General features: G+C 41.8%; 1 protein-coding gene across 3 annotated transcripts in view; it reads right to left on the minus strand.

Moving 5' to 3' along the window:
* Positions 1–2252: 2252 nt before the first annotated feature.
* The window catches only part of scube1 (signal peptide, CUB domain, EGF-like 1), a 126697-nt gene continuing 113583 nt past the window's right edge, over positions 2253–15366 (minus strand). For all 3 annotated transcript variants that reach the window (XM_080887400.1, XM_080887399.1, XM_080887401.1), the window contains 13 exons: positions 13616–13738; positions 13396–13515; positions 10542–10640; positions 9618–9734; positions 9352–9510; positions 9036–9239; positions 8793–8954; positions 8482–8649; positions 7515–7676; positions 7210–7407; positions 6692–6844; positions 6500–6579; positions 2253–6362 (listed from right to left, as the gene is read on the minus strand). In XM_080887400.1, coding sequence (XP_080743526.1) covers positions 6210–6362; positions 6500–6579; positions 6692–6844; positions 7210–7407; positions 7515–7676; positions 8482–8649; positions 8793–8954; positions 9036–9239; positions 9352–9510; positions 9618–9734; positions 10542–10640; positions 13396–13515; positions 13616–13738 — 1898 coding nt within the window. In that variant the 3' untranslated portion in view covers positions 2253–6209. The remainder of the gene's footprint in view (positions 6363–6499; positions 6580–6691; positions 6845–7209; positions 7408–7514; positions 7677–8481; positions 8650–8792; positions 8955–9035; positions 9240–9351; positions 9511–9617; positions 9735–10541; positions 10641–13395; positions 13516–13615; positions 13739–15366) is intronic.

A 15366-nucleotide genomic window follows, 5' to 3' on the forward strand; every position in this document is an offset into this window, starting at 1 on the left:
TTGAGCCATGTGCCTGTTCATCTTAGCCGACACAGCAAATCAGTTTACCAAAAGCACCTATGCAAGGCCTAATTTCTATATTGTGTGAGTCCCAGCTCCGGGATTGCACATTGCCCAACTAATGCTGCACCTGAGCCAGTTAACATAAAAGCAAACCCAAATGCAAAAGAATCTGTTTTAAAATGCAACTCTTACTCTAAAATAAAGCAGTGAAGAGCAACAAAAGGAGAAAAGGAAAACAGTAACACAATCTCATGTGCAGCCTGCTCTGATATAAATTACATGTCAGTGCATAAATAACACATTTTTATCTGTTGAATGTATTGAATTACCACACCTCCAACTGACTGCTATGTTTACTACACAACTTAATTATTGTCCTCTTAATCACTACTAAAAAGCAATGTACAATAAACATCAGACACATTTCATCAAACTTAATTAAAAAGAGCTGACTTAAAAAAAGCATCTGTACCTTGAATCTCTGCTGTAGGGCAAAATAATCACAATGCGTGTGAATGGCAGCTAAATCTAAAGAGAGAAGAAGAGCACTTGCTGCTACTTCCTCCCTTTGATCCCTTGTGTCCTAAAGCCTTCCCCATTACATCTCAATCTATTTCCTGACCATGTTCATTCCACCTTTTGCTCCTTATATTTCTGGTTTTGTTTTCTGTCGTAGCAGATCCACCTTTTTTCCCCTTGTCTATCTGTATGATCCACTTCAACACTAAACTGTGTTACACAAGGTGCACGAGCACACAGGTAAGGTTAGGGAGAGGCCGGTTGTGTTAAGAGATTTAATTGGGCAATCTACTGTCAGTAGTAAAACTGAACCAGTGGGCTGCTGTCAGTGCTTAAGGGGCTTTCACGCCATCCTGTAAGCTGCATGATTATAACAACAAAGAGGAAAAAAATTATATTGACCAATTGGCCCAGTGCGTAGGCCCACCAGGCAAATGCCAGTTTGTATGCCAGATTTCCAGCCCCAGTTACAAACCAATGGTAACAGCTGGTTGTGGAAGAAAAAAAAAGTGAAAATGCACTTGAACAATCACAATGAAGCCGTGGTAAGAACACAGCTGCATTACTAAATATTAAGAAAAATAAAACTGCCCACATACTCTGTTCTTTATTCCCAGTCAGTAAATCCACAAGCTGTTGTATGCAAAAGTAACTTTTACCTCATTACTTTGGAGTTTAATGCACAAGAAGAAAACCAAACACCTAAAGATCTTTGAGTGCCCCCTACTGGGCTATTTCGGTTTGTGCAGAGTTGGACAAAATCCAGCATAGACTTGTTTCCTGTGTAGGAACGAACTGTCACAGAGGTGGAAGCTGAGAATAGTGTCCAGCTGCTGCAGCATCAGCATAGAGCAGCTGATGTACCAGCTGACTGTTGCAGCATCACTGTATGCCACAAGTCCTGCACACCTCTCTTTAATTTGGAAGCTCATCATTTAGCCTGGAAAATAGTTTGCTGCTTTATAAAAAAGAAGTTGTTTTGTTAGTTGCAAGGCACTGTAATTATGAGGCAACTTAAAGGTTTGATTCTAGAGGAATGGATGTGATCCTCTCTTACTGTATAGAAATAACCTCACTTCCAGCATTCACACCACCACCTCTTTACACGGTCTGATTCTGTAATATAGCAGCTACAGTGTATGGCCATCATGCTATCAAGTTAAAATACTGGAATCAGTTTAGTTATAACTCTCACAAAGGACATCCACCCAACCTGTAACTTTTTGTCTGTTACAAAAACAAATGACACTGTTAACTCCCTCTGCTTTGAATTCAAAAGAGGTCATTATTAACACGATTTAAATTAATGCATGTATTAGGAGTAGGTGGGACAATATGTAAGAGTTATATTTAACAGGCTGTACATTGCTTTAATTATTGGATTTTTCATCTGATAAGCTTTTAAAGAGAAACTGGAAATTTCTGAGACCCCCAAAAATGAAAGTATCTCACCTCCCTCTCTGAATAAAATTGGAATAGTGTGTGGATGATGGTGACGCGTATTTCTGATGTAGTGTCCAGATCTGCGGCACAGATTGTTTCACTTGATGATAAATGCAGTATTAGCAGTGTCAGCTAAATTTTCCGGTAGTGTACCGGAAGACGGTTGTGCCAATAGCACGTAGAAGCACATCTGAGATAAGAGATGAGCGGATAGGAGCGTTTCTCCTCTGAGTCTGTTCGACTGAAGATTCCACACGCAGTCAGAAACGAGACAAGTCAAATCGGGTTTCTGCTACTATTTTATTTAATTTGTTCAGTACTGGAGTTTCATGGACTAAACAATGGCACACCACTGCGTTACAGTTTCTCTCTTTTGATACAACCAACTAACACAAACGTTAAAATTATTCCTCTACAGAATGGACTAAAGTACACATACACAACCTCTGTTTCTATCACAGGCACCCAGCACAAAGACTCACACAAAGAATCAGTCACGCAGCGCACACGTTCTGTTGACACTCATAAACCACATTCGTACACCCACTCACAACCGAATACATTCTCAGAAAAAAACAATTATAAATTTTTAGAGCATTTCATATATTTTCCATAACACTCATAATGAACAGGACCCACCTCAAACAAGAAGGAGGCCGTACCGCAGTATGGAGCTGAATATCTAACAAAACGACTAATTTGGGAAATTACACAATGATTTTGGTGAGAACAGCCTTGAGGACACACTGTATTTCCACATGTAGCTGTCTTACAGGGATGATTCTCAGCCAATGCAAAAATAGATTTTTTATTTTCCTTACTTTAAAAAAAAAAAAAAAATTAATTCTGGACAAAAACCCTAAACTTTGACCAGTTTATCCCAGGTGAGTGCCATGCAGGACCATACTGCAGGTTTTGCTTCAGCCCATTAATTACAAGTAGTTCACAAAAATGCATACTGTTTTTCAAAGCAAAAGTCTTTTCATTGATTTCCTACCTTCTGGTTTCATTTCAGAGCACTATGAAAATCAACTTTCAGACTTTAAAAATCCATCATTGTAGTTTTTGTAATATCTTGTATTGTGGCGTACATTCAAGAAAATGTGTTTTTGGAACATCAAAGACAAACATGCTGGTCACAGCTAAGTAGTAACTAACGAGTTTGTACCATCGATTCTAATAGATCATTGAATTGGTTTCTGCGCTGTTTCTGATAATGACTTGGATCCAGAAAATGAAACAGTTACATTTTATTGACTGCTCCTTCACGTGTTGACCCAGTAATTTCATTGAGGACAAATGGCATTCACTGGCTAACAGCTAATGCAGCACACCCACTAACAGAGACACATACACATGATACATAATATAGCCACTAGCTGGCTCATCCTAGCTTTCCTTAGCTTTAAAGTTAGCTAGTAATACTGTTGACACTGAGGGAGCATCAAGTAATACTTTGGATTTTATCTGCGACATTCACACTGAAGTCACTCCACAGACTGTTACAGGCAATGCAAATTTGAAACTAAAAGATCTGAAACTGTTGAGTAACTGTGCTCTGAGTTTCAAAATGGTCCATGCTAGCAAACTGCACGCCATGCAAGTTTATATCAAGTAAAGTTAACTGTCATAGTGCACTGAAGGTTTCGTAGCTTCTACTTTGAAAAATACTCAGCAGTGATTTGTGTTTGAGAACAAAAGTAGCAAAACCATCAAGGTGGTAATTTATTTGAACGTCAGTGTGACAAGCTCCAATTTAGCGATGGCTATCCCTTATCTTCCTTGTGCCCAGCACAAAGACTAGAATGACACAGGTAACAGGACATTAGTCTCTAAAAAAATGTCAGCACTGATAAGGGATTTTACATTTTTACCATCAGCATGCATGTTGTTGAACAGAATTACACACAGATAAGTTCAGTGAAGCTGTAGTTGCTACAAACACTCGGGCAAGAGATGCTTCTCTTTCCGACTGCGCCACTACATTCACCTTCAGACCAACACTCCACTCACTCCTGACTCGCTTTTCAACTCCAGTCTCAGTGTGCAGATGTAGAGTCCATCTTCAATATGCGGTATAGGAATTTATATATTAGTAACAATGGGAATGACACAGAAACGTTTAGTTTGTTATAAAAGAAAAGTATAGTATACTCACATTTCCTGTTTAATGGAAAAGTGCGCATCTGTTTGAAGTCATTTTAGAAACTTGTAGATATTGTGATGTATAATGCCATCATGCAAGAAGCGTTTACAGAGACACTTCTTCTCTCTGGCAGCTATATAACGTATTTGAGGGCTAAAGTAGGACTGGGGGAGTGGAAACACGTACTGTAGCGATGGCGGCATGGCTGGCTAATCCAGCGCTTGCACTGTATTTCTATGCGTTTCAGTTTATTCTACAGTCGAAGGCTTTGAGATGCTTCAGCCTACCTAACTCTCTGTGTGTGTGTGTGTGTGTGTGTGTGTGTGTGTGTGTGTGTGTGTGTGTGTGTGTGTGTGTGTGTGTGTGTGTGTGTTATTCAGACAAATTTGAGGGTAACTGCAAGCTACAGAGTGGAAGCACAGGAGACACAGCTGCTTCTTTTTCCTATCACCACCACACCAGGCACATAACACAAAAAGGTAACAAAACATGTAACTTAGATCCTTTCCCCTACAGTTTAAAATATAAAATTCAAGTGCAATGAAAGTTCCAAATACTAGTTACACCAGGTACATTTCTCTATAACGTAACAATCTGTTACTTGCAGGTAGTTTTATCTCATCTCAAAATTACAATGTAGATTTTGCAATTTGCCCAATTTAATCTTTCCCCAGTGGATAAAGCATCACTGGAGTGGAAGGATTTAGATGTCACCACTTTAACATTTCTGATTTAAGTGCACTGATTGTTTTCTCATCTCTGTCTTGTGCACGACAGGGCCAATAAAGAAATCCAGTTCAGGCTGTGCTCTGCGTGGGCACCTGTGTATGTCCACACGCTTGTTCGCAGATCATTTTTAAAACATCTGCGCGCCCCTCTGCAAGTTCCAAAATGTTCAGTATAAATATTAAAAAAGGACATAACAACACAGAAAGCAAATAGGAAGACTGTAGAATACAGTTGTTAGAGAATGTGCAAACAATGGGAAATGACTGTGAGAAAAGAAGAAACAGAGTTTGACCGATATATTGGGTAGCTGATGCTGGCCTTTTGTTAAGTGCTGCTGTGTAATAGCATGCGGATTCAGACTTTTAGATGACTTTAGAGTTTTTTAATATGCATGTTTTAAACAACAGCTACATGTTGATAAATTTGCTTTGTTTTTGAGTTGGATGAGAAGATGAGGTTTTGTTAAAGCTGGAGTAGGCAACATGTTTGCCTGTGTTGGTTATGTTCTCATAACCTTGTAGGATTTTGTATTTGAAGTAGTCTGACAGGGAATAACACCCTTGCACCTTCACAGGGTTCTGCATTCGGGCTTTAGTCTAACTCTTAGCGAGAGACGTACAGTTGCAGGTCTTTTTACGCCTGATCAGCTAGACTATAAAACAGTACAAAGATGGAAAAGGTCATGTTGTAAGCAGAATACAGTGGAGGAATGGATTACGGCTGGTTAGCCTAGCACTGACAGACTAGGAAAGACTAGTCGATAGACCGAGTCATCTTTTTTCCACGAAGCTGCGCATAATATTTCAGTTTTTTGGCGGTGGGCATGGGGGTCTCCCGCAGATGAAACAAACTGACATGTGGGATGTACCATTACCTACAGGTTGGGACACTGCTGTTTCGCTGCACATCCTCCACTTGATTACCACTTTATATACATTCTATAAAACATTCAGAGGAAGGAAATATTTGCCAGATGATTTTACTAAATTAGTAAATTACCATAGTTACTGTACTGTTTCTGCTGAAAAATATGTATTCATTGTTACTGCCAGATAAACCCTTACTCAGATAGCATGCCTGTGGTAATTAACAGTTCAGTGCAAAATCTCCAAATTTAAGAAAGAATATATCAATACAATATACAGTATAAAAATATAAATACTGGCCTTCAAAAACCTCTATCGGTCAAACCTTGTACAGAAAGCTCCATTGTTAGTGATGTCTTACGAGTTAGAAAGCTCAAATATACATGGATGAATAGACAGAGGCAGGGCAGAAGTGGGATGGGGGTTTGGGTTACATTTAGTTTGCTGGATTTGGAATGATGCAGGATGTCAGGGTTGTTGACCAGGACCGCAGACGGGCCTGTCTATTTGTATGGTCGTAGGAACCTGGAGACTTTGGAGCGCAGCAGCTTGATGAAAGAACGAGGGAACATCTCTTTGGACTCTGCTGCTGTGTACTTGAAATAGTTCTGGGGGTGAGCCAGCACATCAAATAGGGCTTTTATCAGCTTCTTGTCCTGTGGGGAGAATAAAGATACAAAGACTGTCAGCATACTGGACCCATCTTATGAGGTGATGACTTTTTTTTACCTTATATGTTAGTGTGACCTTGGAACAAAGATCAGCTGGTAATATGATCACATTACATGCATACCTTGAGAATCTCCTGGTGATTCTCAGAGGCGTATAGCCTGCCATCCCGCACGATGTCTTCTATCAGCTGCTGGTAGTCCTCTGCAGCATAACAGGGTTAAATCAGTGGGTGAAAATACGCAACGCAGTGAAATAAAAAGCTGTAAGATTGTTTAAGGTTGGCTGTCGCTGAACTGCGATGAAGCTGACTCACCATCGTAGGTGACGTATGGAACTTGGAAGCCTTTGCCGCTGTTCCCCTCATTGGACTTGAACTGGATCCAGAGCTTACGGGAGCGGGAGGTGAAGGCGATGGGTCGCTCGTAGGTCTGACACGTCTCGTAAGTGGTGATGGAGGTGGGATGGGCTGAAGACACAGCACACAGCACAGTTAGAATCTTCTAGAGCTTGTTTTTCTTGGAGCATGTGGAATGACCTAAAGCTCTAGAAAAAAAGCTGATCTTTAAATCGGTCCAGTCTGAAATGAATGATAAACAGTTCAGGTGTGACAGCATGACATACTGTGCCACTGGACACATGTGCATGTCATGATAAAGTCACTGTTCACAGGTAAGCATTTAGGAAAGAACCACGGTGCCATATACTTTCTTACAGGCACTGCCAACCCTACCACTGTGCAACAAACACAAGCAGGCACACTTTTGCATCTTCATTTAAAGAAACGTGAAGTCAACGAGTTCATCAGTTCTGTACATTCATATTTCTGTTTACCGCTCTTCCTCATGACCAGCACGTCTCCACATTCATCCTCAATGGGGAGGAAAATCTCTGGCACCACAATGAGGATGCGTCTCTTGTGTGGTGGATTTATCATCCACACACAGTCCACGTTGGATGGGTAATCTCCAGGGTAGTTAGGAGACTCAATGTAGCCTGTGTACTCTCCCAGCTCCCCTCCGCACACCTGGTCTAAGGACAAAATTGTAGAAACCCTTTGGAGTATTTAAACCAATGCCAACAATATTGTGATATACTTCTCATTATCAACCACAATGGGTAATAGTGGGCAGCTTTACTTTTGCACTGGGAGACGTTGGTAGCACCATCGAAGTCGGTGGTGGTGTTGCCCGGGCAGGTGATGCAGTAGTTCTGGCTGGATTCTGACTGGTAGGTGCCTGCTGGGCACCGGATGCAGCGGTGGGTACTGGAGTTGTAGTAATGCCCGGGAGCACAGTGCACTGAGGAAAGGTAAGGGGTAAGTGTGCACACAGTACAACTCTATTAAAGAGCAGACACACAAAGAAAACACTGAACCGCACACTCACTAAACAAAATCAGTTTGCACCAAGTTCCATCTCAACACATCTGAGCACTACTTTATGGCCCCTTAGTTATGTGGCTTTATTAACCCATTAAAGTGACAGCATTGTGTCATTCAGACAATGCGCTCCTTTATGATAGTGTTTACCACAGATTCGATCAAACGTAACCAAACATTAAGAGAACGAGCCACAGTAATCAGTGTGAATCAGCTAAACGCATCATTAATATTCTCATTTGCTAGTGTCGTGAAATTTTCCAGATATTTCGTCTTAAACGCAAGAAGTTCAGCATAAGTCTTATTAAAAGGAAACAAACAAACAAAAATAGTGGTTTTCATCCTCTAGGATCATCAATGGATGAACATGCTAAATTTCTAAATACACTTTACTTATCTCAGTGTGGACTGACCTGAATACATGACAACAACCAACAATCTCTCCACACATCTAACAATAAGACAGCCATCAAACCAGCGGCAGCTGGCCGCAGGGTTTAGGACAGTGGCTGAAGCAAAAAGAAGTTTGGTAAAGTCGTGAAACAAGACTTTGATCAAATGTTTCTGGCACACTGTCAGGGAACTCCGTCCTTACTGGTCGCCTCTGGCACTTCTATTTTAATTGTGTTGTTTATTGTTGTGTATTATTTGAACTGAACTTGCACTATAAAAGCAATTCTGACAAGTACCTTCAAAATAAACCACAAAAAGAACAAAAGACACACCTCTGGCCTCACAGTCCCTGAAGGACACAGATCCTTCATACTTGGTCATGAGGCCTCCTCCACAGGGGAAGCACAGGACACGGCCTGGTTCTGGCTGGTAGAAGCCCAGCGCGCAGGGCTGGCATGGGCGGAACCCATCATCAGAAAAGTGACCAACTGGACACTGACCTGAGGGGATGATAGAGGAGAAACTTTCTTTTTGGTTTTCATTTCTTCTTTCTACAACATTAATATTAATATCCAGATTTTCTGACATTATAAAATGGAAACAATCTCAGTATTAGTGAGGAAAAAATGGGATAGGGAATTACCTCCACACTGGGATACATTCTTGGCACCAGCGATTCCCTGTCCTTCAGTACTGGGACATGGCTCACAGGAAAGTTGTCCCACCGTGTCCTGGTATGTACCAGGGGGACACTGGACACACTGCTCTTGCTCCCCACTATAAAATGTCCCCACACCACAGCTCACTGAGAAGAAATACACAAGTTAGATCGATAGATCCTGATGAAACAGTAACACCCAGTCAACTCTTTCAGCTGCAAACATACCACACTTTCCATCTCTGAGGACTTGTCCTGTGCTGCAGGTCTCAGCACCCTCTGCCGCCTTAGGTGGCTTCTGGGCCACTTCATATTCGGTCCCAGAGAACTGGATGTAGAACTGCTGTTTGGTGATGGACTTTCTGAGTGTCCTCATGGCACTCTGCAGCCTCTGCTTCATTCTCTCCCGCACACAGTCCACGTTACACGACTCTGAGGAAACAACATTCAGACCACATTTCGATCATAAATATTTGATTTCTCTGTAGATTTAATGTTTTTGTGTCGATTATATTTAAAGCAGAGTTAAGAAGGATCACCACACCTGAGGCATCTTCCTCCTTCATCTCCATCTCAAACTCAGCGGTAATGTGTGAAACCTCCTTTGAAGGAGATTTGCGTCCTCGCCGGCGCTTCTTAGATGAGTCACACTTGAGGTTGACAAACGTTACCTGGCAGTCATCGGTGCAGGGGAACTGGCCTCCTTTCAGGCAACCAAAAACAGTGAAGAAGATCAAATTTAGAGTGGGCTATAAACGCCAGTATAATATCAGTGCCAGATGCTGCTGTTTAAATATGACAGTTCATTACCTTGGATGTTCTGCTTGGATACGTCTCGGTGTTTCTCCTTGTTGCGGGGCTTCAGGTGACACTTGGCATCTTTGATCTTAAACCTGGCCTTCTGCTTGATGGGTGGTGCCAACGTGTCTATTCATACAGAACAACACAAGCTGTTACCTCAAGATCACTTTACAAATCAACTCTTTATTTGATCATTTATAGGACGCTACAGCCATCACATAACTGCTCATTTGCTATTTGTTGCACATTTGTTGTGTGTATAATCTCAGTTGCTTGTTTGTGGTCTGGTTAAGTGTGTGAACAAACTCAGAGTGAAAAAGAGGCAAGTGAAGAAGAACTTGCTCAGTGCATCATGGGAAGCCCCCAGCAGTTTACTGCAGCATTTAATTAGAGCTATTTCGTTATATTTGGTAACTCATAACATATCCTGTTCTTTCATTTTGTTACTCTCTGCCTCCCGCTCTACTTTTGGAAACTTTAGTCACCAGTAAACCTGCAGAGTAAACTCCTCTGTTAGTATAATACACTGAGATATGACAGGACCTGATCATTCAAGATTTTAAGCTAAATTCCAAATTCAACAGGAAGGTCAATGAAGAGACAAAAACATAACAGAAATGTGGTCTCAGGCCAGTTAGTAATCTTGCATGTAGTTGTAAATTATGCTTATTTATGTATGGATTATTATGTATTTATGGATGGATGTTGTATTTTCAGTATGTACCAGCTACTGCCTCCTAACTACCTGCAATTAAGATAAGTGCTAAAATAATAAATGCTACCAGAATTTAATGAGTAATTTGTGTAAAAACAATTTCTCAAGTGGAGACGAAGCAAATCCAGAATAATATTTTGTAGAGTCAGTACATGTGCAGGGAGCATAGAATCCCATCACTGATCTGCACCTACTGTGTCCCATTATGTTTACTGTACCGGCACAGGCGGGTAAAGCCGTGGTGACGTTCCTCTTCTGAGGTTGTTTACCAGGCTGGACGGGCACTCCGCAGCTCAGTGTGTAGCTGTTCTCTGAGTCTGTGAGAAACAACAACGCAGAACAGGATTAAGTGACCAAAGAAAACCAAAACCTGATGATGAGAACAGGTTAGGACTCTCGTTGTATGTTTCATAGGATGGCCAAAGGCACAGTTGTCAGCATTATTAAAACAAGTTTGGTAGATGTTTAGTGGTATAAACAAAAATGTGACCTTTGATTGTGAAATGAAGACCCAGATGAAAGATCTATGAGCCATGCTTTTCTCTGTTAATACACGTAGAGACAAAGATGCATTTGGACGGGGAAGTGAGGGATTAAAAAAGAGCCCGGGCTCCTTTCAGCCACAGGAATTTACATGGCTCATTCCTCCTTAAATTAAGATGTACTCATAAAAGACACAAAAACAAATATTTCACTTCATGCCTGAGAGCGATCCATCATTCTCACACAATAGCTGCCAAGTAAAACGAAGGGACAGCCATGCTGTGGAAAAATTGGCATGATCAAAGAATGCAATCGATTTACAGATGTGTGTTAAGTACTATTGCAGGAGGAGAGGCTGGGGTGCCAGCAAAGAGGAAGGATGGGTGAAGCCAACAAAACCTCTCAGAGTGAAAAACACATCAGTCTGAGCACAGAGGCCCCTGAAGAATCCACAAATATGGCACTAAAGAGCGCAAGCTTCATCAAGAGGGGAATGGCACAGACAGACCACCAGAGGGCAGCAACACATGCTGCACCAGAGCAGCACAAAGGACTGTTTCCAACATACAGCTACAGAGACAGAATAAAAAACCATCGATGGCAATCAACATGTTAATGTAGAGATTTTACTGTTGTGCTATATAAATAAAACTCTATTGAATTACTGTTAACTAATCTTTAGTTTTTAGGATTAGTTATAGATTAGATTAACAATTAATCATTTTGAAGCTACAAATGAAGCTGACAGCAGGTTAACAATTGCTCTCTCCTTCCTGTCTGACTTTCTGCAAACTTGTTTGTGATCCTTCCTGTTTTTAATACATATTCAGTGCAGGTTTGCTTTGGGTTTTCTTCATTTTTTCAATCAGTTTCTTTACAGATTTACAGATTCCAGATTCCAATTACACATTTATTTGCACCAAACAACCATTTAATGGACTGAAAAAAAAAATGAAGGCATGAATATAAGTTGTGTCAGCATTAAACATTTGTGGTCGACAGATGAAAAGGAAAACCCAAAAAACCAAGCTCCTACATACAGTGGGGCAAAAAAGTATTTAGTCAGCCACCGATTGTGCAAGTTGCCCCACCTAAAATGATGACAGAGGTCAGTAATTTGCACCAGAGGTACACTTCAACTGTGAGAGACAGAATGTGAAAAAACAATCCATGAATCCACATGGTAGGATTTGTAAAGAATTTATTCGTAAATCAGGGTGGAAAATAAGTATTTGGTCAATAACAAAAATACAACTCAATACTTTGTAACATAACCTTTGTTGGCAATAACAGAGGTCAAACGTTTACTATAGGTCTTTACCAGGTTTGCACACACAGTAGCTGGTATTTTGGCCCATTCCTCCATGCAGATCTTCTCGAGAGCAGTGATGTTTTGGGGCTGTCGCCGAGCAACACGGACTTTCAACTCCCGCCACAGATTTTCTATGGGGTTGAGGTCTGGAGACTGGCTAGGCCACTCCAGGACTTTCAAATGCTTCTTACGGAGCCACTCCTTTGTTGCCCGGGCGGTGTGTTTTGGATCATTGTCATGTTGGAAGACCCAGCCTCGTTTCATCTTCAAAGTTCTCACTGATGGAAGGAGGTTTTGGCTCAAAATCTCACGATACATGGCCCCATTCATTCTGTCCTTAACACGGATCAGTCGTCCTGTCCCCTTGGCAGAAAAACAGCCCCATAGCATGATGTTTCCACCCCCATGCTTCACAGTAGGTATGGTGTTCTTGGGATGCAACTCAGTATTCTTCTTCCTCCAAACACGACGAGTTGAGTTTATACCAAAAAGTTCTACTTTGGTTTCATCTGACCACATGACATTCTCCCAATCCTCTGCTGTATCTTTGCTCACCGTTCTCATGATCATTTTGACCCCACAGGATGAGATCTTGCGTGGAGCCCCAGATCGAGGGAGATCATCAGTGGTCTTGTATGTCTTCCATTTTCTGATGATTGCTCCCACAGTTGATTTTTTCACACCAAGCTGCTTGCCTATTGTAGATTCACTCTTCCCAGTCTGGTGCAGGTCTACAATACTTTTCCTGGTGTCCTTCGAAAGCTCTTTGGTCTTGGTCATGGCAGAGTTTGGAGTCTGACTGTTTGAGGCTGTGGACAGGTGTCTTTTATACAGATGATGAGTTCAAACAGGTGCCATTCATACAGGTAACGAGTGGGGGACAGAAAAGCTTCTTACAGGAGACGTTACAGGTCTGTGAGAGCCAGAGATTTTCCTTGTTTGAGGTGACCAAATACTTATTTTCCACCCTGATTTACGAATAAATTCTTTACAAATCCTACCATGTGAATTCATGGATTTTTTTTTTCACATTCTGTCTCTCACAGTTGAAGTGTACCTCTGGTGCAAATTACTGACCTCTGTCATCATTTTAAGTGGGGGAACTTGCACAATCGGTGGCTGACTAAATACTTTTTTGCCCCACTGTATAGAACACGTCCTGGTACGAATCTGAACATCACGGCCCCAAAAGTTCACTGACAAAAATAGAAAAATATATGATTAATAGGAAACACTGTTCTGCCATGAGACGCCAACATGAGTGTGTTTGTGCACACCTGCGAGGAAGAGGGCATTGGAGGGGCAGGACAGTGAGCAGACCTCAGCTCCTCCGCTCTTGATGCAGGTTAGCTGGGCTCGCGGTGCTGGCTTCCCATTGGGCAGACATTTCACTCCCTCTGAGGAGTACAGAGTCATATCACTTCTGTTGTGTGATCTGTTCACCGTGCCTCGCACATTCACAAATGTACACACAGGTGTGTGTGGGCTGGTGCTTACCGATGCAATCTTTCTTGTTCCAGTGGAGTTTCTGTCCGGGTGGACACACACACTCGTAGCTGCCCTGGGTGTTTATGCAGCCGTACTCACAGCTGCCGTTGTTGATGCTGCACTCATCGATATCTAAGACAAAGACAGGATTACAGCACGTGCGTTGGCATTTCACTTTTCAGCTTTCACGTCTAATGGATTTTATGCACCGCGAAGGAGAGGCGATTTGTACAGGGTGTATCCCACCTCCCACCCTATAATAGCTGGGATGGGCTCCAGGCAAGCGCCCCACCCACACCCCCTCACTCCCAGCACAACTCTTAACTGGATAAACACTTAGGAAAATTGATGGATTGAGTTATGCAACACTCGTAGTGCTCTTTAAGGGAAGGTTGCAGATGAATACGGCTTAAAGGTCATTTTAGACTCTGTCTATTGTTTCAGGTTAATTTAGCAGCAGTTATACATGGACTTCATCCTGGAGTTTCATTCTGTGTTCTTTGGGTTATTTAAATCTCTCCCTCTTATTATTTATATTTGAGGGTATTATTGGACAGGCCCTGCTGGCGACCTGTCCAGGGTGTACCCGCCTCTCGCCCTATGACAGCTGGGATAGGCTCCAGCGCCCCCCGCGACCCTGAAAAGGATAAGCGGAAGCCAATGGATGGATGGATGGTATTATTGGACATCATGCAGTGGAAATGAAAGGAAAGAGAAATGAGTTAGGCTACGTTCACTCTGCAGGTCTTGATGCTCAATTCAGATTTTTTGATCAAATCCGATTTTTTTGTCTGCTCGTTCACACTACAAATAAAATGCGACAGCAAACGCGCTCTAGTGTGAACGCTCAAAGCGGCCGCATGCGCAAAAGAAGACGTCACACACAGACGTCTGTTTAGACCCAGAGCAAACAGTATTGTTTGACTGATGGCCCTTAATATAAAGACTTCGGACTTTACGTTTCCCAATTTTTGCTTTAAGTTATTTTGTTATTTACATAATAATGTAAATAACCTAATAATGATCCTTGTTGCTGTTTCAGAGGAGCGCTGCTTCAAAGGATAGCTGCAGATTTCTGTCAGAATCTGCAGATTATACAGTACAAATAAAATGTTCACGTTGTCTTCCCAAGAGTTTCACTGGATGGCCAGGAAGCGTTCACCATGTCTTCTTGGGCGCTGATAATTGGCGTCTGTCTCGTGTCAGTGACATAAAAGACGGATTTAATGCGACGTGACCATCAAACAGCAGTTGCTTTCTAAAACATCACATATGTATCGGATTCAGGACCACATATGAAAGTGACCCAGGTCGGATTTGAAAATATCGGATTTGTGCCGTTCACACTGTCATACCATGATCAGATAGATGGTCGCATAGGGTCAAAAAAATCGTATTTGATGCGCTTTCACCTGCAGTGTGAACGTAGCCTTAGAGACCAGCCATGTACCAGCACCCTAGGATTAACGGCCCTAGAAGACACTAAACTCCGCCCACAGAGTACAATTTACTTACAAAGTTCTCCTTTCCAAATCACATATCAACCCGAAGTTTTACGTTTTACATTTCTCAAGGACTCTTTGTCCATTTTACAAGTCTTTTCATTGCCTCAAACTGTAGAGAATCTAGCCTCTCTCCCTACTGTACATGCGTAACTGCCTCTTAGGTACATGTGATATCTAAAGCTGCTAAAGGTGAAAACATCTGCCTTCAGAACACCAAAGCGCTTCAGTGTTGTCACTATTTTTTCCTGCTTTCAC

This window comes from Rhamphochromis sp. 'chilingali' (genome assembly GCF_963969265.1).
Source record: "Rhamphochromis sp. 'chilingali' genome assembly, chromosome: 7".
Lineage (NCBI taxonomy): Eukaryota > Metazoa > Chordata > Actinopteri > Cichliformes > Cichlidae > Rhamphochromis > Rhamphochromis sp. 'chilingali'.